The following is a 22,260-nucleotide window of genomic DNA, read 5'->3' as shown; positions in this document are numbered from 1 at the left end:
GGAAGGAGATACAGAAAGAGGACCGAACTGTCTCCCATGCATCTCTGCTGTTTCTTACAGCCATAAGTAAATGACCACTAATGTCACTTCATCAGGAAAACTTTCAGGTAATCATTAGTGTTGTTCACTCTGATTCAATTCACTTCTTTTTAGAGGCACATGGAAGACTGCACCTCTTATCTGTGAAGTTAAAAAGGGCCATGGGACTTGTTCTAGCCAAGGAATGTAAGCAGAAAAGGTTATTTTCAGGCTGAAGCCTTTACCAGGCAGGGCACAAGTCAACATTGCCCTTTTCCCAGCCTCAGGAAATAACTCAAATATGTAGCCCTGGCTTGGTGGCATGCTTATAGCTGATGAAGAAACTAATCTTGGAGGTTAAAGGATGGAGATCTGTGTTCTGTTGTAGGGAAAATGTTACATGTGTTGCCTGTGGTATCTCAGGAGGTATGTGATGTACCTACTGCACTGGAGCTTTAAGGGAAGACCTCTGGGAAACAATGTGAGCACTGCATGTCAGCTGCCTTGGTTCTATATTACAAAGGACAGGACCTCAGGGAGAAAAGGTGGTCTGTTTTGCAAGCAGGAGCAAAAGGAATAACTGATTCTGGGTCTTCAACAGGCAAACAATATGGAAAAATTTCCTTGGTAAATCATCTTCAATCAGGACACACACAGACACACAGACACATATGCAGGCACTATATATATATATATATATATATATATATATATATACACAAAAAAAAAATACCACTCCCAAAATCTTTGTCTCCATCCACCTCAGTCAAGAGCATGTATTTGCTATGTGGTATCTCATGTGCAATATAGTAACTAGTGACACAGACCCAACCTAGCAGCTGAGGGAGCTGAGCAATATTGTTTCTACATGATATATAAAACTTCTAAAATTTGCTTAGTAAAATTTGGGGGAGTAAAACAATACATTTTTAATTACATTTGGATTTAGTAATCTTCCAGATGTTCATTCTTTGATCATCAACATATGGGTTTATTCTCTGCTGAATACTGTTTCTAACAAAGGACTGTTGAGAATATGAGGACAAATGTGTATTCAGTGACCTCTACCAGAAAAGTGTGTAACTGCTGGGTAAGACCTCAAGCAGCCTGAAAACCTGGGCCTGGTGGGGAGTTTGTGATTACAGTACAGGTTTGGCATATGCTGACATTCTGAAATACAGAGCTCTTAAGTTCCAAAATCCCAGTATTTGGGGTATAATAAAATATTTTAGTGTTTTTCAAAAATATGAAATCTGAATGTGTATCTTAATATATATCTTGAGGAACACTTTGCACTAAAATTTCAAATTGAATAAAACTACATTCCTCTTAAAAAATGTCACCATATCTATTCCTTGCTTAAAAACCCATCCTGGTTTTACCCCAGTAAGTACACTAACATTTCAATCTTACAGGATATCACAGTGTACAGGAGTACTGAAAGCTTGTTTTGTAGTCACAACATCCTGGTGGCAGACACCAGTTTTAGGCCTGGTTATAGTCTATTCCTGCAATTTTTTGTTGTTGTTTTTTTAAAACTTTGTAACGCTAGACATCTGAGAACTCATTTCTTGCTTTAATTCATCCGAACCCTTTGAGTAATTCATTTCCTTGATGTTCTCAAAATAGAAAATATTAGCTTGGCAAACATGGGAAATCACCATCTCTCTTAATAATTGCTAAAAGAGGCAAATAAATATTTGAATGCAATGTTATCAGTTACATAATAAAAGCTTGTCTCAGAATTATGAAAATACACAGGAAGAAGTGGTTGATTCTGTCACTGAGAAAGGGAGGTAAATATATTTTCTCAGAGAACTCATTGATCTGGGGTATGAATGATGTCAAAAGTTTTGATCATGAGAGGAGTTTTTACTAAATCAGAGATTCACAAGTTGCCCTCTAAAGGTTGTGGCAGGTCATGACAGTTTCCAGGAGCTGGCATTCATCATAAAAAATATAAGAACAAAAATGTGGATTTTCCATGCAATAGATGTATTCAAGGTAAAGAACTATATTTACTCTGTGACTATGTCCTTTCTATTTTGTTGTTCTTAAAATATCTTTCATGTAAAATGATATTAATAATAGATGTTAATTGACTTTTTAAAACTATATCTTACTTTTCTAGCAATTCATTTATTTTTCTTCAAACTTTCTATGTAGACTTATAGTTTCTGGTTGCCTGTACATACTTTTGAGCATATTGTGGAAATAAGTATGATGGTTTTATAATTTGTTTTGATCCAGTGAATGGGGTATAAATCTATGTTGAGACTAATCTTCTCATATATATATATGTATTTTTTTTTCTCTTTCCTTCTCTGTTGAGCAACAAGGCAGCCTTTTCTACAGCTCCCTGACGTTGGGAGAAGGGATAGCGATTAGTTCTGATTGCTCTTACCTCAGATATTTAGTCAATGTGGAGGGAGTCTCTTATAACTTTTCCCCACCTTGAAAATCCTGGATTTTTTTTTTTCTTACTGTGAAGTCATTTAGAAAACACACTTTGTCTTGTATCAGTGGCCTCTTGCATCTAGGTAAACCAGATTCTGCCCCTGGCATCAGCTGTTTGAGATGAAGCGGAGACCTTGATATCTTGCAGGAAGGGACATTACGTTTGGTTTTTTTTATGTGCTGCCTGAATTGTCATAGAACTCATACTGTATTTGCTTCACTTATTGTTCCTTAGAAACAAGAGCTTTGCAGGCTTAGTGTGGGTTCTGTCGGAGATGCATGTAGGGCTCCAAGTAAATCCTTCAAGTAAAGTGCTGAAGTCCACCCATTTCTGGACCAAAGATTATTTTACATCTTTCTCACAGAAGCTGCTCTTGAGGTTTGGTTTTGTTTTTAAACATCTGGGAGACTATTGTCTTCAAAGCTTCCTGAAGTGTCAAAGCCTGAAATTTTTCCTTTTTTATTGATGTTTTTGACTTTTGTTTTTGTTTTTGCGGTACGCGGGCCTCTCACTGTTGTGACCTCTCCCGTTGCGGAGCACAGGCTCCGGACGCGCAGGCTCAGTGGCCATGGCTCACGGGCCCAGCTGCTCCGCGGCATGTGGGATCTTCCTGGACCGGGGCACGAACCCGTGTCCCCTGCATCGGCAGGCGGACTCTCAACCACTGCGCCACCAGGGAAGCCCTGTTTTTGACTTTTATATTTAGTAAAATGTGCTCTACAAATATGTGCTCTAAATATTTAACATATTATATATTTATAGTAAATAATAATAATAACAATAATGTTAAATGTTTGCTTTTTAATCTTTAATTAGCAAATTTTTAAATTTTGTAACATTATATTTTTCCCATTGAAGTAAATGAACTTTATGACAAGTTCTAAGTCTGTGATTCTCTGCTTAGCCTGAGAAAACCAAAATCCTCGTCTCCATTGGGCAAAGTATGTGGGCAGAAGCAACACGGGTTTTCCACCTAAAGGACACAGCAGCAATCCCCAGAGAGTCTGCAAGACAATCACAGGATCCCAATTTAGCAGGAAAATCTGCATTCCAAGCAGCTGGTGGAAGAAGGGAGAGAGTAAGAAAACGCTCCTCCACCCCTTGGAAGGAAAATTCATGGGCTGTTCTTGGCTGATCATTAAGTCTCCCATCCCTTTCCCTTTGGGGTTGCATGCCTAGAAAAGAGAAAGGGAAATAAAAGTGATCACTAGGACACTTTCTGCACCTTGGTTATATTTTTTCAATGGCAATGACCAGAATCTCTTTTCTGTTGTTTTCTTCATTGCCAGGAGAGGAGTCAGTGTCCACGAGTTACTTTCTTAGGAGCAATAATTCCTTCAAGTTAGTGGTTCCATGGAGTGGAGGTAACAGAGCTGTGCTAAGATGTTCTCAAAATAGAAAATATTAGTCCTATGTCCTTATGAAAAAGTAATATTTGGACACAGAGACAGACACATCACGTGAAGTTGAAGGCAGAATTCTGGTGATACATCTACAAGCAGGGTCTACCTTGCATCAGAGTGGATGTCTCTGAGCTGCAGAGAACCTTCAGCACACTGCAGACTCCAAAACTGGGGAGATGATTTCTGGGCCTTTGCTGGAGTCTCTTTTTCTTACCCATTTTAAATGGTCTTCCTGCCAGCCCAAAGGAGAACCCAGTTTTGTGAAATTCCCTTACTTCCAGCCTGGATTTCCATGGATAGGACACTCTAAGGACATGAAGATGTGGAGAGAAAATAAGTGGAGAAAGCAAGTGGGCACCAAACCACCCATCGGGAAAGTGCAAAGAAGTGGGGAAAATAACAGTAAATCAATCAGAGGGGTGCTGGGACAATTTGAAATCAAAATGGAAAAGAAAATTAAGCAACTCCTACCTCTCAATAAAGAAAAAAGTCGATTACAGCTCAACTGTAGATTTTTATGTGAAACATAAAACAACAGTGCTTTTAGAATATTACACAGGTAAAGATACCTGTGAATATACCCCACAAGTATCTTCATGACCTGGGAATAAGGAAAAATTTATTAAATAAGACACAAAAGGAACAGGAACAGTAAATTGCAATTCATTACAATTAAGAACCTCTGTTTATCAAAAACCCATAAAGTGAAAAGGCAAGGCCCAGAATGGGAAAAGAAGTTGTAACACACATAATTAATAAAAGGCTGTATCTAGAGCATATAAAAATTCCTAAAAATCCCACATGGCATTATCATTGTTATATGCACTTGAGTGGGTTATCAAAGGAAACAGTTTCAGAAGACTTGGCTATTTTAACTGTGGAGATCATGACAGGTTGGCTCCGTGTAACATCTGTCAGTTTGCTTTGTTGGCACCTTCACCCTACTTATTCCAGGACTGAACCATTTTCCTCCTCAAAATATCTTGGTGGGCTTCCCTGGTGGCGCAGGGGTTGAGAGTCTGCCTGCCGACACAGGGGACACGGGTTCGTGCCCCGGTCCGGGAAGATCCCACGTGCCGTGGAGCAGCTGGGCCTGTGAGCCATGGCCACTGAGCCTGCGCGTCCAGAGCCTGTGCTCCGCAACGGGAGAGGCCACAACAGTGAGAGGCCCGCGTACCACAAAAATATATATATATATATATCTTGGTGTTTATAGTTTCATCATCTAGATCTCACACATTACTAGTTAAATTTATCCCCAAATTTTTTATTGTTATTGTATTGATAAATGGGATCTTTTCTTCCATTATGTCTTCTAACTTGTTATTTAAATAAAGGGGAGAGTTATTGGTTTCTGTACATACAGTTTTGTCTCATGGTCCCACTGTGATGATTTGTGGTTTGTTCTTAGTGCTAAAGGAGCAGAAATAATGTACAAAGAAGGGAGTATTCCTCCCCTAAAATGCCAAGAGAGTGGAACCAGAAGCCCAACTCTATTGCAAGCCTAACATATAACGGAAGACAACGGCATCCTACAATTAAAAAGCAGCTGAGGCCAGGACAGGATTGCAGAAAGGGAAAGGATAGAATTGCCTATGATAAGGCTTAATGTGCTGCTGAGTGAATTGTTCAGCCATATGGAGACCAAAATATATAAGGGACCTGTTATGGGTTGAATTGTGTCCCCCCAAAAGATGTTGATGTACCAATCCCCAGTACCTTAGCAGAGAACCTTAATTTGAAATAGGATCTTTGGAGAAAATTACATTAAGATATGTCATTAGGGTAAGCCCTAATCCAATAGGACTTGTGTCCTTATGAAAAAGTAATATTTGGACACAGAGACAGACACATCACGTGAAGTTGAAGGCAGAATTCTGGTAATACATCTACAAGTCAGGGAACATCAAAGATTGGCGGCAAACAACCGAAAGCTAGGGGAGAGGCATGGGACAGATTCTCCCTCACACCCTTCAGGAGGAACCAGCCCTTCTGACACCTTGATATCAGACTTTCAGCCTCCGGAACTATGAAACAATAAATATCTGTTGTTTAAGCCACCCAGTTTACGGTGTTTTGCTACAGCAGCTCTAACAATCTGATATAGGACCCTAACTAGGAAGAAGAAATTCTAGGACAGTGGTTCTCAAAGTGTGGTTCCCGGACCAGCAGCGTCAGAATCACCTAGGAGCTTGATAGAAATGCAAATTCCTGGATCTTCCTCACTTGTTATTTTCTGTTTATTATTTTTTTTTATAAAGGCCATCCTAAGGGTGTAAAGTGGTATCTCATAGTTTTGATTAGCATTTCGCTAGTGATTAGTGGTGTGGGACATCTTTTCATGTGCTTGTTGGCTGGTTCTATATCTTCTTTAGAAAAATGTCTACTCAAGTCTTATGCCCAAGTTTTGGTTTTTTTTTTTTTTTTTTTTGCGGTACGCGGGGCGGGCCTCTCACTATTGTGGCCTCTCCCGTTGCGGAGCACAGGCTCCGGACGCACAGGCTCAGCGGCCATGGCACATGGGCCCAGCTGCTCCGTGGCATGTGGGATCTTCCCGGACCAGGGCACAAACCCGTGTCCCCTGCATCAGCAGGCGGATTCTCAACCACTGCGCCACCAGGGAAGCCCTGGAAATACTTTTTAAACACAACATAAAAGTACTAATCATACATGAGGATACAGATAAATTGCACTTCAATACAGGAAATTATGTCCAGTGGTCAAAAGGTACAAACTTTCAGTTATAAAATTAGTCCTGTGGTTATAAAGTACAGACTGGTGACTATAATTAACAATACTGTATTGTACATTGAAAAGTTACTAAGAGAGTAGATATTAAAAGTTCTCATCGGGCTTCCCTGGTGGTGCAGTGGTTGAGAGTCCGCCTGCCGATGCAGGGGACGCGGGTTCGTGCCCCTGTCCGGGAGGATCCCACATGCCGCGGAGCAGCTGGGCCCGTGAGCCATGGCTGCTGAGCCTGCGCGTCCGGAGCCTGTGCTCCGCAACGGGAGAGGTCACAACAGTGAGAGGCCCGCGTACCGCAAAAACAAAAACAAAAGTCAAAAACATCAATAAAAAAGGAAAAATTTCAGGCTAAGCCCGTGCGCCACAACTACTGAGCCCACGTGCCACAACTACTGAAGCCCGTGCACCTAGAGCCTGTGCTCCAAAACAAAGAGAAGCCACCGAAATGAGAAGCCCACACACCGCCACAAAGAGTAGCCCCTGCTCGCCGCAACTAGAGAAAGCCCCTGCCTGCAGCAACGATGACCCAACGCAGCCAATAAATAAATAAATAAACTCACGTGCTCAGTGTTGCAGCCAGTGACTCTCATCCCAGCACACAGGGCATTGGGCTGCTCTCTCATTATTAAACACCCTGAACTGGACAAATCCTGCAACAAATTCCCCTGGAAAAGAAGAGGCAGAGAAGGGTCAAGTATTCAAAGGAAGAACTGGAAACAGCTTCCCTTTCACCAGCACAGGGATTCCCTACACCAACAAATGGATATGTGCGGGAGCCTCTAGGATACATTTCTGACTTCCCAGGGTGTTTCTGGTTTTGGAGCCTGAAATGGACCCTGTACTCACAGACACGGGCTCTCTAGGCTGGTTCCGTCCACAGATGGCCTGTATTTGCTCTACACTGAGAATGGCGTCATCTACCAGACCTTCTGTGTCATGACCTCTGGGGATGGCGGCTGGACCCTAGTGGCCAGTGTGCACGAGAACCACATTCCTGGGAAATGCACGGTAGGTGATCGCTGGTCGAGTCAGCAGGGCAGCACGGCAGACTGCCCAGAGGGGGGTGGCAACTGGGCCAACACGTTTGGGTCTGTAGAGGCGTCCACCAGTGATACAAGGTTGGTGGCACTGACCACCCAGCTGGGAAAGGGTGGAGAGCTGAGTGTGGCTGGAGCAGAGCGTGTGGAAGGGAGGGTGGGAGATGGGGATGAGGAGGTAGGGCTGGAGAAGAAGAAGGAAAAAAGTCCATGTCTTGAATCACGACTTTCTCCCACCGGGTCTTTTTGGGCGGTGGGGCCTTATCATCTGCTGGCGATGGCAGGTGTCTGAGCGTTGCTGCCACCTGCCCCCCTGGAGCCCAGAGCTCTCAGCTCAACTGAGAACTGCATGTGTGGGTCTTTGGTTAGTGGGACCTCCTGGGCTGTTCAGGATCAGTGTGTGTGTTGCTCTGCAGAACCCTGGTTACTATGACATCCAGGCCCAGGACCTGGGCATGTGGCATGCGCCCAACAAGCGCCCCCTGCAGCACTGGAGGAACAGCTCCCTGCTGAGGTACCGCACCAACACTAGCTTCTTCCCGAATCTGGGACACAATCTGTTTGGACTCTACCGGGTGTATGGGGCTGCAGGCTGTTCACACTTCTTTTGGTGAACAGACAGCCAAGTGTCTGGGGTGAAGAGTAAGTCTGCTCTGGGTTCTGTGTCACTAGCAGGTGCTTGTGCTTGGCTGTTTCCACCTGTGGGTCAGGTGAACTCATGTGCTACCTCTCTCAGGAATCTGAGCTGAGCACGGGATGAGGCCTATGGAGGAGGAGAGAGGGGGTAGAGAGGGAGAAGGACAAGGGGCTTGAAGCTAGTTAGGAACCTAGCTATGGGGTGGGGGGAGTGGGAAGGAGTCACTATTATTTAGACTGATTTCTGCATATTGACACCTGAAGGCTCTAAATCCCCCAATTCCCAATGTGGCAGCTTCTCTACTGTCCTCACACAACCTGTATCTTGGGTCCCTGCAGAAATACCCAGTGAAGTACGGATCAGGGAGCTGTCAGACTGACAATGGCCCAGCTATTCCTCTGGTCTATGACTTTGGTGATGCTGAGAAAACCGCATCTTAGTACTCACCAGTTGGTCAGCGTGAGTATCTGCTTCCAAAGTCCAGTCATCAATCCTTCCCTGCACTCTTGGGGAAAGTGTAAATAACAACAATTAACAATTGTTAGCATTTGTTGAACACGTACAATGTGCCAAACTCTTTTCTAGGAACTTGACATGTGTCATTTAATCATCATTAGAACACTATGAAGTTAAAAATACTATCCTCTCCAATTTATAGGATATAAACCCAGGCTTCTTAACCAATACCCTGTATGGCTCTTAAAAGAGTAAAAACTAGGTTAATGTTCACAGGTGAGAACAACTTTCAAAGTGGCGAGAAATTCTCTATGGGTCATCTGTGAACAGGGACACTGACAGCCTTTGTTCCATGCTACATATTCAAAGACTTTGTAGCACTAACATCCTTAGAAGACAGAGACACTAACTCTCAATGGATTGTGCTTCCTTTTGGCCTGGAGAGGCCAGAAATCAGCACCCAACCGCATCTCAAGTCTACATCAGGATGTAGCCTCTGGAACTGAGAGTAAAGGGCAGCCATGGTCTCAGCCCTTTATATAAGATTCAGATTCTCTAAGCGCAGAGTTCCTCCTCATACTCAGCCCCAAAGAGAATAAACTATACTCTCTGAAAAGGTTTGTGGTCGCTTGACGAGCCCAATTTACGAGCAGCTTGGCAAACAGACTAAATCTGCAACTGTTTTCCTGGCCCTCTTCACGTCACCCTGTGGGGATGGGACTCAGGGAAGCAGCACAAGAAAATGCTGGTACTCTGGCTACTGCTATGAATGTGAATAATACATTTCTTTGTCTCACTGTCAGGAGTTTCATATTTTCTGCCAGCATCTATGAAACTCTGGCAGGCTAACTCTTCAGCTTACAACAAGGGGAAAATCTTAGACTCATCACTGCTCTGGCCACCACCTTAAGAGTCACCAGGAGCACTACATTCTCTCTGTGTTCAGAAGAGCATGTCTGCTGTGCCTGGGTGGGACCGAAAAGCCTCAAAATTCTCACTGGAAATCTCCTTGGCTGTAGCTGGAGTCAGAGCAGACAAGAGTGATGGGCACACTCCTCTTGCTGTCCATGACTGGGGTCCATTTAGCTTAAAAGTGACTCAGATGAGAGGACGCTGGGTTGGTTTATAACTCACCACTTGCTTCACCACAACTTTCTCTTTCTCTTTTCTCTTTTCTTTCTTTCAACTTTCCTTGACGCTTCTAGGCAGGAAAGAGGAAAGAAGCGCAGGTTTTGCTCTCCCAAAATGTCTCAGGAGAACGGGTCGCTGCTAGAGGATGTGAAGATAATTCTCATTAATAGTCTGGTACAGCTGACAGCAGCCTTCCTGGTCATCAGATCCCAGCCCCTGCCCACTTCACCAGTTCAGCACTGCGCTATGAGGCCCCAGAGGTCAGGATCCTCTCTGCTATGACTAGCTGACCCACAGTCTAGTACAGGCTTAACACTTGCATTCTTCTGCTCAATTAATTAAAAGTGAAAACTATCATTACACCTACTGTGAGGATGGGATTGTGAGGATGGGGACTAAAGAAGGATATTCCCTGGGCACAGCTCTGACCACCCAGCTCCCTGTGGGAATCCCTGGGCCAAGGCCATAGCAGTAGGAGCAGCTAGAAGGGAGCACAGTCTTTATCGCGGCTCCCTGAGCCTCCTAAGCCACACAGAGGCACAGAGTGCGGCCCCAAGACATGCCTTAGCTTCAGACCAGAGAGGCCAGCAGTCAGCACCCAGGCCGCATCTCAAGTCGGCTGCAAAGTGTGGCTTCTCTGCATCTACATAACTCCCCTCTGGCCCAGGACCTCAGCCCAGCTCTACTCCTGCTCCACTGCACACCTCAGGTGAGCTGAAGAAACTGCGGCTCCTGAGTGACTGACCTGCACTCGGCCCTCTGCTGGCCAAAGAGGGGAACAGCAGGAGACAGAATCTGGCCCCCGGCCCCCAAGGGGAAAGGAGAGGCACAAGGTCATTGGCTTGTCCATCTTTTCCTTCCATCCTTGCTCTTTGAACTTTCTGAGTAAGGAAACCTCAAATGGAAAGTGAGGGGCTTATGAACATTCTGGAACCTCCTGGAATAGCCCCCACCTCTATCCAATGCTACAAATCCTTAAGAGGCCATGGGCTCCTTTCTCTGAAACTTCCCATCTCTGAGACCAAGACCAGACCTGAGCTGGCATCATGGCTCCCCACACACTCGGATCTTGTCTCAGACTCAGAAAAACCTTCTTCACAGCACGGAGAGCTCCCTCCTTCCTTCCTCACAGATGCCAGGAGCTGAGAGTTCCCAGCCAAGTGGAGACTCAGAGCTACCGCCTCTGCAGAGAGTCCTGAGGTGGGTGAAGTGCTGAGCCTTTATAGGGAGAGCAAACCACGAGGGCCCTGCTGAGCCCTGCTCACTTCAGGCTGCAGGTCCCTCCCTCGGGAGTCCTTCCCTTGAAGGTCCCCGGGCCTTGAACCCTGGCACTGAGAAGGAATGTGTGACTCTGATGTTATAACTTAACTCTGTTTCAGAGTTTACCACAATGCATGGCACAGTGATTCTTCAGCAGCAGAAAGGCCCAAAAATGTCTTTTTAATGAGTGAGTGAAATTGAAGTAGACTTTTCAAAACTCTCAAGAATAAAATATAATAATAGCTAGTATGTATCAAGCAGTTAGCATAAGCCGGGCACTCTTATAAGGGGTGTAATGTTATTCCATTGAATTTTTAAAAAACAATATGTGAGGACTTTACCATTATTATCTGTATTTTATTATTATGTGTATGATCTGTATTCACTTAAAGAAACTGAGACTCAGATATATGGGTAACTTTCCAAGGACCAGGTGAATTTAGGGAGCCAAGATTTAGACTAAAGACATCTATAAACATTTTTGAAGTTATCTATATTGTCTGTCTGATAACTTTGTGTCAATTTTTATTTCTACCAGTAGAGATTTAAAGGGTCCATTTCTTTCTTTTTCTTTTATTGAGGTGTAACTGACATACAATATTATATTACTTTTAGGGGTACAACATATTGATTCAGCATTTATGTACATTGCAAAATGGTCACCACAATAAGTCTAATTACCATCTGTTACCTTACAAAGTTAATACAATATTATTGACTATATAACCCATGCGATACATTACAACCCCATGACTTGTTTTTTTTTGTTTGTTTTTTGTTTTTTTGCGGTACACAGGCCTCTCAATGTTGTGGCCTCTCCCGTTGCGGAGCACAGTCTCCGGACGCGCAGGCTCAGTGGTCATGGCTCACGGACCCAGCCGCTCCGCAGCATGTGGGATCTTCCCGGACTGGGGCACAAACCCATGTCCCCTGCATCGGCAGGCGGACTCTCAACCACTGCGCCACCAGGGAAGCCCTTGTTTTTTTTATAACTGGAAATTTGTACTTAATCTTCTTCACCTACTTTGCTCCCCCAAGCCCCCTCCCCTCTGGCAACCACTAATCTGTCCTAAAAGAGTCTGTTTCTTGAACCCCTAGTCAAGGATTATATTTGGCTACAAATAATAGAAAAACTTATAGCAGCTTAAATTGTTCAGGGGGTTATTTATCACAAAACAAAATTTCCAGGGGTAGGCAATGGAGGACTGATGTGAGACACAACGGTCTCAAGAGGGTACTTGACTTCTTTGATGTTCCTGCTTCACCATCCTTTGTATATATATTTTTTTCAGCCTCATGAACACAGAATGGTTACTGTCTCTCCAATCATCATATCTGTATTCCAGGGAGAAAGAAGAAAAAATAATGCACAAAGAGCAATTAGACTTCTGTTCACTAACATTTGTTACATGGCAATTTCTAGATAGTAAGGAGGCTGAGAATTTGAATATTTTGCTACTGACATTAAAAAAACAAGGGGAAAAAATGGGATTGGAGTCATGAGCTGAGTCCACCATTAGAAGCTATGATTTATCATGTTTTTATCAATTTTTAATTTTTTTTAAAAGCAAATTTCTCATCTACATTTCTTTGATTATTAATGAAGTTGAACAATGGTAACTTTTTGGAATTCTGATCTTAGTTGTACTAAACCTAGAAAATAATTTAGAAACAATGGTCATTTTTAAATGCTTATTCTATCATGAAACTTTGTCTCTCCATTTATTTTATTTACAACCCCTTTTCTTTAATGGCTCATTGTCTATAAATCTGATTCTCAAACCATTGTTCTCTCTCAAGGGTGATATTTCAGGCAGTGTCATTGGAGAGAACCCTTTGACGTCTCTATATAGTCATGAAGAGAACTCTCTCAGGTAGCTGAGACCACATCTGTTTTTACTCACTAGTCTATCCTCAGTGCCTGCCAGGTAGTAGGTGTTCAAAAAATTATTAAATCCATGCTTTAATAAATGAATGTGTGAGAGGGCAGACAGCAGAAGCAAAAAGAACTACAATCCTGCAGCCTGTGGAACAAAAACCACATTAACAGAAAGAGAGACAAGATGAAAAGGCAGAGGGTTATGTACCAGATGAAGGAACAAGATAAAACCTCAGAAAAATAACTAAATGAAGTGGAGGTAGGCAACCTTCCAGAAAAAGAATTCAGAATGAGAGTGAAGATGATCGAGGACCTCGGAAAAAGAATGGAGGCAAAGATCAAGAAGATGCAAGAAATGTTTAACAAAGACCTAGAAGAATTAAAGAATAAACAAACAGAGATGAACAATACAATAACTGAAATGAAAACTACTCTAGAAGGAATCAATAGCAGAATAACTGAGGCAGAAGAACGTATAAGTGACCTGGAAGACAGATGGTGGAATTCACTGCTGCAGAACAGAATAAAGAAAAAAGAATGAAAAGAAATGAAGACAGTCTAAGAGACCTCTGGGACAACATTAAACACAACAACATTCACATTACAGGGGTCGCAGAAGGAGAAGAGAGAGAGAAAGGACCTGAGAAAATATTTGAAGAGATTATAGTCGAAAACTTCCCTAACATGGGAAAGGAAATAGCCACCCAAGTCCAGGAAGCACAGCGAGTCCCATACAGGATAAACCCAAGGAGAAACACACCAAGACACATAGTAATCAACTGGGCAAAAAATAAAGACAAAGAAAAATTATTAAAAGCAGCAAGGGAAAAATGACAAATAATATACAAGGGAACTCCCAGAAGGTTAAGAGCTGATTTCTCAGCAGAAACTCTACAAGCCAGAAGGGAGTGGCATGATAAACTTAAAGAGATGAAAGGGAAGAACCTCCAACCAAGATTACTCTACCCAGAAAGGACCTCATTCAGATTCGATGGAGAAATCAAAAGCTTTACAGACAAGCAAAAGCTAAGAGAATTCAGCACCACCCAACCAGCTCTACAACAAATGCTAAAGGAACTTCTCTAAGTGGGAAACACAAGAGAAGAAAAGGACCTACAGAAACAAGCCCAAAACAATTAAGAAAATGGTCATAGGAACATACATAATGATAATTATCTTAAACATGAATGGATTAAATGCTCCAACCAAAAGACATAGGCTTGCTGAATGGATACAAAAACAAGACCCATATTTATGCTGTCTACAAGAGACCCACTTCAGAACTAGGGACACATTCAGACTGAAAGTGAGGGGATGGAAAAAGATATTCCATACAAATGGAAATCAAAAGAAAGCTGGAGTATCAATACTCATAGCAGATAAAATAGACTTTAAAATAAAGAATGTTACAAGAGACAAGGAAGGACACTACATAATGATCAAGGGATCAATCCAAGAAGAAGATGTAACAATTATAAATACATATACACCCAACATAGGAGCACCTCAATACATAAGGCAATTGCTAACAGCTATAAAAGAGGAAATCGACAGTAACACAGTAATAGTGGAGAACTTTAACACCTCACTTACACCAATGGACAGACCATCTAAAATGAAAATAAATAAGGAAACAGAAGCTTTAAATGACACAATAGACCATATAGATTTAATTGATATTTATAGGACATTCCATACAAAAAGAGCAGGATACAATTTCTTCTCAAGTGCACACAGAACATTCTCCAGGATAGATCACATCTTGGGTCACAAATCAAACCTCAGTAAATTTAAGACAATTGAAATCATACCAAGTATCTTTTCTGACCACAATGCTATGAGATTAAAAATGAATTACAGGGGAAAAAAAACGTGAAAAACACAAACACATGGAGACTAAACAATACATTACTAAATAACCAAGAGATCACTGAAGAAATCAAAGAGGAAATCAAAAAATACCTAGAGAAAAATGACAATGAAAACACGACGATCCAAAACCTATGGGATGCAGCAAAAGCAGTTCTAAGAGGGAAGTTTATAGATATACAAGCCTACCTCAAGAAAAAAGAAACATCTCAAATAAACAATCTAACCTTACACCTAAAGGAACTAGAGAAAGAAGAACAAACAAAACCCAAAGTTAGCAGAAGGAAAGAAATCATAAAGATCAGAGCACAAATAAATGAAATAGAAACACAGAAAATAATAGCAAAGGTCAATAAACTAAAAGCTGGTTCTTTGAGAAGATAAACAAAATTGATAAACCATTAGGCAGACTCATCAAGAAAAAGAGGTAGAGGACTCAAATTAATAAAATTAGAAATGAAAAAGGAGAAGTTACAATAGACACCGCAGAAATACAAAGCATCCTAAGAGACTACTACAAGCAACTATATGCCAATAAAATGGACAACCTGGAAGAAATGGACAAATTCTTAGAAAAGGTATAACCTTCCAAGACAGAACCAGGGAGAAATAGAAAATATGAACAGACCAATCACAAGTAATGAAATTTAAACTGTGATTAAAAGTCTTCCAACAGGGGCTTCCCTGGTGGCGCAGTGGTTGAGAGTCTGCCTGCCGATGCAGGGGACTTCGACAGTTTTGAGCCCTGGTCTGGGAGGATCCCACATGCTGCGGAGCAACTGGGTCCGTGAGCCACAACTACTGAGCCTGCGCATCTGGAGCCTGTGCTCCGCAACGAGAGGCCGCGATAGTGAGAGGCCTGTGCACCGTGATGAAGACCGACCCCTGCTTACCGCAACTGGAGAAAGCCCTCGCACAGAAACGAAGACCCAACACAGCCAAAAATAAATAAATAAATAAATAAATGTTAAAATCTTCCAACAAACAAAAGTTCAGGACAAGATGGCTTCACAGGTGAATTCTATTAAACATTTAGAGAAGAACTAACATGCATCCTTCTCAAACTCTTCCAAAAAATTACAGAGGAAGGAACACTCCCAAACTCATTCTGTGAGGCCACCATCACCCTGATACCAAAATCAGACAAAGATACTACAAAAAGAGAAAATTACAGACCAATATCACTGATGAATATAGATGCAAAAATCCTCAACAAAATACTAGCAAAGAGAATCCAACAACACATTAAAAGGATCATACACCATGATCAAGTGGGATTTATCCCAGGGATGCAAGGATTCTTCAATATACACAAATCAATCAATGTGATACACCATATTAACAAATTGAAGAATAAAAACCCTATGAGCATCTCAATAGATACAGAAAAAGCTTTTGACAAAATTCAACAACAATTTATGACAAAAACTCGCCAGAAAGTGGGCATAGAGGGAACCTACCTCAACATAATAAAGGCCATATATGACAAACCCACAGCAAACATCATTCTCAATGGTGAAAAACTGAAAGCATTTCCTCTAAGATCAGGAACAAGACAAGGATGTCCACTCTCGCCACTATTATTCAACATAGTTTTGGAAGTCCTAGCCACGGCAATCAGAGAAGAAAAAGAACTAAAAGGAATATAAATTGGAAAAGAAGAGGTAAAACTGTGACTGTTTGCAGATGACATGATACTATACATAGAGAATCCTAAAGATGCTACCAGAAAACTACTAGAGCTAATCAATGAATTTGTTAAGTTGCAGGATACAAAATTAATGCACAGAAATCTTTTGCATTCCTATACACTAATGATGAAAAACCTGAAAGAGAAATTAAGGAAACACTCCCATTTACCATTGCAACAAAAAGAATAAAATACCTAGGAATAAACCTACCTAGGGAGAAAAAAGACCTGTAAGCAGAAAACTATAAGACACTGATGAAAGAAATTAAAGATGATACCAACAGATGTAGAGATATACCATGTTCTTGGATTGGACGAATCAATATTGTAAAATTGACTATACTACCCAAAGCAATCTACAGATTCAATGCAATCCCTATCAAATTACCAATGGCAGTTTCTATGGAACTAAAACAAAAAATCTTAAAATTTGTATGGAGACACAAAAGACTCCGAATAGCCAAACCAGTCTTGAGGGGAAAAAACAGAGCTGGAGGAATCAGGCTCCCTGACTTCAGACTATACTACAAAGCTACAGTAAACAAGACAATATGGTACTTGCACAAAAACAGAAACAGATCAATGGAACAAGATAGAAAGCCCAAAGATAAACCCACGCACCTATGGTCAACTAATCTATGACAAAGGAGGCAAGGATATACAATGGAGAAAAGACAGTCTCTTCAATAAGTGGTGCTGAGAAAACTGGACAACTACATGTAAAAGAATGAAATTAGAACACTCCCTAACACCATACACAAAAATAAGCTCAAAATAGATTAGAGACCTAAATGTAAGGCCGGACACTATAAAACTCCTTGAGGAAAACATAGGGAGAACACTCTTTGACATAAATCACAGCAAGATCTTTCTTGATCCACCTCCTAGAGTAATGGAAATAAAAACAAAAATAAACAAATAGGACCTAATGAAACTTCAAAGCTTTTGCACAGCAAAGGAAACCATAAACAAGAGGAAAAGACAACACTCAGAATGGGAGAAAATATTTGCAAACGAATCAACGGACAAAGAATTAATCTCCAAAATATATAAACAGCTCATGCAGCTCAATAACAAAAAAACAAACAACCCAATCCAAAAATGGGCAGAAGTCCTAAATAGACATTTCTCCAAAGAAGATGGACATACAGATGGACAAGAAGCACATGAAAAGCTGCTCCACGTCATTAATTATTTGAGAAATGCAAATCAAAACTACAATGAGGTATCACCTCACACCAGTTAGAATGGGCATCATCAGAATATATATAAACAACAAATGCTGGTGAGGGTGTGGAGAAAAGGGAACCCTCTTGCACTGTTGGTGGGAATGTAAATTGATATAGCCACTATGGAGAACAGTACAGAGGTTCCTTAAAAAACTAAAAATAGAATTACCATATGCTCCAGCAAGCCCACTACTGGGCATATACCCAGAGAAAACCATAATTCAAAAAGACACATGCAGGCTTCCCTGGTGGCGCAGTGGTTGAGAGTCCGCCTGCCGATGCAGGGGACACGGGTTCGTGCCCTGGTCCGGGAAGATCCCACATGTCGCGGAGCGGCTGGGCCCGTGAGCCATGGCCGCTGAGCCTGCATGTCCGGAGCCTGTGCTCTGCAACGGAAGAGGCCACAACAGTGAGAGGCCCGCGTACCACAAAAAAATAAAAGACACATGCACCCCTATGTTCATTGCAGCACTATTTACAATAGCCAGGTCATGGAAGCAACCTAAATGCCCATCGACAGATGAATGGATAAAGAAGATATGGTACATATACACAATGGAATATTACTCAGCCCTAAAAAGGAACAAAATTGGGTCATTTGTTGAGACGTGGATGGATCTAGAGACTGTCATACAGAGTGAAGTAAGTCAGAAAGAGAAAAACAATGTATATTCATGCATATATATGGAACCTAGAAAAATGGTACAGATGAACCGGTTTTCAGGGCAGAAATAGAGACACAGATGTAGGGAACAAACATATGGGCACCAAGGGGGGAAAGCCGTGGGGAGGGTGACAGGGGGCTGCTGAATTGGGTGATTGGGATTGACATGTATACACTGATGTGTATAAAATTGATGACTAATAAGAACCTGCTGTAGAAAAAAAAATAAAATTCAAAAATTAAAAAGAAATTTTTTTAATAAAAAATAAATGAATGTGTAAGCCAAATGAATATGTAAGACATTCCAGTCAGGATGTCCCCAAGTCCAAGTCTTCCAACCTTCATTGGACACTCTTCCCTCTAAAACTGAAAAAAAAAAAAATCCATTGGCTCAATTTCCTGCCTTACATACTATGGAAAAACCCAGCACCCTCTCTGAGATTTCAGGGGGTTCCCAGGGGCTCCTCATGGTCACCTCTGGCTTTGATTTCCTGTTCTAGCTGAATTCTCTCACATCTCTCCTCCCACGCTGTCTTCTTCTCTCCACTGTATGTAGGACCAAGTATGGAGCCCCCTCTTCAATCTGCAAAACATCACCAATCCAAGACAGTTGTGTAGATTGCTACCGAAGGTTTTGGATAACAGAGGAATTACCTCATAGCCCAAAAAATAAATAAAAATGGGAATTAGGTATCTCTGCTCTCATGTTTCTCAGCATCCCTGCAACAAGGAACTTCCTACTGGCTGAATTTCCCCCTCAGAAGAGTGACCCCGCCTCTGGCTCCCAGACCTATAACAGTCTCTCCCTAGCCTCCCACATCAACCAATTGCCAACTTCCCAATGTTGTCTTATACGGGGAAGCCTAACTCTTCTTTGTTGCATCATCTCCTGTCTAGGCTAGGTTTTCACAGCAAAACTTGTGTATTCAGATGTTTTTCCTAACCCAAGAGTTTGCATCTCTCCTTCTAGGCCGTGCTCTGTATAAGAGCATATACTATCTTCTAGGACCTAGGTGTCCTAATAGATGCCAGGATATAAAGATGAAAAAAATATCGTTTCTAGGGAATTCCCTGACGGTCCAGTGGTTAGGATGCTGCACTTTCACTGCCGAGGGCCCAGATTCAGTCCCTGGTCGGGGAACTAAGATACCACAAGCCGTGTGGCTCAGCCAAAAAAATATATATATATGGTTTCTATGTTAAAGAAGCTCGGTTGGGCTTCCCTGGTGGCGCAGTGGTTGAGAGTCCGCCTGCTGATGCAGGGGACACGGGTTCGTGCCCCGGTCTGGGAAGATCCCACATGCCGCGGAGCGGCTGGGCCCGTGAGCCATGGCCACAAAGCCTGCATGTCCGGAGCCTGTGCTCCACAACAGGAGAGGCCACAACAGTGAGAGGCCCGCGTACGGAAAAAAAAAAAAAAAAAAAGAAGATCAGTTGTTTGTTCTTAATCTCAACATTTAGTTCCCATGATCCAGCTGTCTGCCTACATTAAAATGAAGTACATTTCCATCCTCTGCTTCAACATATTGTGCTGTTAATAGCAGTCAGAAATCTTTCAATTCCAAGTGATATAAATCTACCTCAAAAACCACCATAAGCAAATAAAGTAGAATTTATCAGCTATGTGACCAGGAGATCCAGAGGTGGAGTCAGGGGCATGATGGGGTAAGTACAGGCTCAGGTGAGGTCCTCAGCTACTCTCTTCATCTTCTTTTTGCTTCTTTTACTCTTTCTTTACTTCTGCAGACAGGCTGTCTCCTTTGGTAGGGGAAATGGATCTGTGGACTCCTCACCCTGTGCAGATGGGCACTGCCACGGAGACTAGCATGGTGCCTTCTGAAGCATCCTGAGCAGGAGATCACTTGTCTGGGACTAAGAACAGTACTAACCATCCATTCAAGCTGAGTTGGAAGACTTGGCTCAAATCCTGCTGATTCTGCCTTTTAAATATCACTTAAAAGTCAAACTGGGACTTCCCTGGTGGTCCAGTGGCTAAGACTCCACACTCCCAGTGCAGGGGGCCCAGGTTCGATCCCTGGTCAGGGAACTAGGTCCCACATGCCGCAACTAAGAGTTCACATGTTGCAACTAAAGATAGATCCCACGTGCTGCAACTAAGAGCCGACACAGCCAAACACAGAAATAAATTTTTTTTTTAAAGTCTTAAACCTTGCCTGTCTCCATTCCCTGCTATCACCGCCCTTTTTTTCCTTCACAGGTATATAGATTCCAAAGACCATCTTGTACTTCAAACTCCCTTTCAGTGTCTACAACCAGAGAAGCCAACATGAAACACCAGCCCCCGTTTTAAAATATATGTTTTATTACTACTTAGGTATGGCAAGGCCAATAGATGAGGAGACAACTGTCATTGAAGAGATAGTTATACTCTAGGTTAAGTATAACTTAATGGTGGGATGAACTGGGAGATTGGGATTGACATATATACACTAATATGTATAAAGTAGATAACTAATAAGAACCTGCTGTATGAAAAAATAAAGTAAAATTCAAGAAAAAAAAGAGTTTTGATGGAGATACATTAACTAACTGGATCTTTCCAAAATAAGGATACTAAAAATATAAATTACTGAACACAGGCTTTCTTTCACGGAGAAAGTAAAACTATATGTAAGAATCGTACAGTTTTCTGCAAAAAAAAAAAAAAACAAACTTCGCAACTAGTATTTCGCAGAGGTACAGAATGCTAACGTGAAAGTTCACAACCGTAAAATGGAGCAGGACCCTGCAGCGCCTTGTTGGTGGAAAAGCTTCTCCGTCTCCCGAGTTCCGTGCCCGGAGTTCCTTGTTCGGCAACCACGTCCTTCTCGTTCAGACTGTGAGTAACCAGTAAAGCTGCGTGCCGATTTCAGCTCTCCCCCATGGCAGAATGCTGTATCATTTTCATACGACTCCATCAGAAGTCCCTCCTTCAGGAAAAAAAGACAGAAAAGATAGAAGAGTTTTCCGGCTGTGAAACTCACAAAACGAGAAGTGGGCAAAGGAACTTAAGTTCTACAGAATGAGAGTCACTGAACACATACCTAGAAAAAGACGAAAACATTCCTGCCTTACGGTCCGTCGAAAGCTGCCGCGCTTCTACTCAATGAACAAGTAGTTTTAGGGCAACTACCCCTACCAGCCTTTCTCTTTACTCCACTGTTTACAGAAAAACAGGACAAATCATTGTTAAAAGCCCCGTGGAAAAACAGGCGATTAGTAGACAACACCACAAGTGTTAATCTTCATACCCCCCATATAGAAACGCACTCTCTGTAACAACAGTGCAAGAAAAACCCGGTGCGCAGAACAAACGGAAACAGCTCTCCGTTCTGACTCTGAGTTTTAAAAACTCATTTAAGGTGTTACTTTCCGACACAAAACATACCACAGGCTAAATTGATACAAACAACTACTACATTTGATTTTAACGAAAACGCCGAGAGGGGACACCAGCTCATCGCCTCCGGCCGTTGCGGTCCTTCTTTCATCCCTATACAGGTACGGTGAGCACCCTAATCCTCACTCCTTGTCTGATTCCCTTTGCGTCGTCAACAGTGCTACCATGGACTCCTATGCAGACTTTCTGTTCGCTCCGTCATTCCCGCACCGAACAGCCATTTCCAATCTGCATGCTCCGCCTTCTGTCCCCCGAGGAGGCGCGGCTACCGCGAGCGGACTCCACCCTCCGGACCGCCTCCTCGCGCCCGGAGCCCAGGCCCGACCGGGAGCCAGCCTCCTGGCCTCCTGGCCGGTGCACTTCATGCCGCAGACCAGGGACAGG

The 22,260-nt window shown here is 42.4% G+C and overlaps 1 protein-coding gene across 1 annotated transcript; it reads left to right on the top strand.

Annotated features, from left to right (window-relative positions):
• Positions 1 to 200: 200 nt before the first annotated feature.
• On the top strand, positions 201 to 10,629 carry ITLN1 (intelectin 1; the record flags this gene model as incomplete). Its single annotated transcript, XM_082858559.1, is given in 6 exon segments — positions 201 to 225; positions 7,505 to 7,746; positions 8,078 to 8,236; positions 8,637 to 8,735; positions 8,739 to 8,757; positions 10,595 to 10,629. Coding segments are annotated over 6 exon segments (579 nt in total).
• Positions 10,630 to 22,260: the final 11,631 nt, after the last annotated feature.

The sequence above is a fragment of the Leucopleurus acutus genome, assembly GCF_964270905.1.
Source record: "Leucopleurus acutus genome assembly, chromosome: 2".
In the NCBI taxonomy this organism is placed as follows: Eukaryota; Metazoa; Chordata; class Mammalia; order Artiodactyla; family Delphinidae; genus Leucopleurus; species Leucopleurus acutus.
The sequence above is the reverse complement of the archived record's forward strand: the minus strand, read 5'-3'. Positions and strand labels throughout refer to the sequence as shown.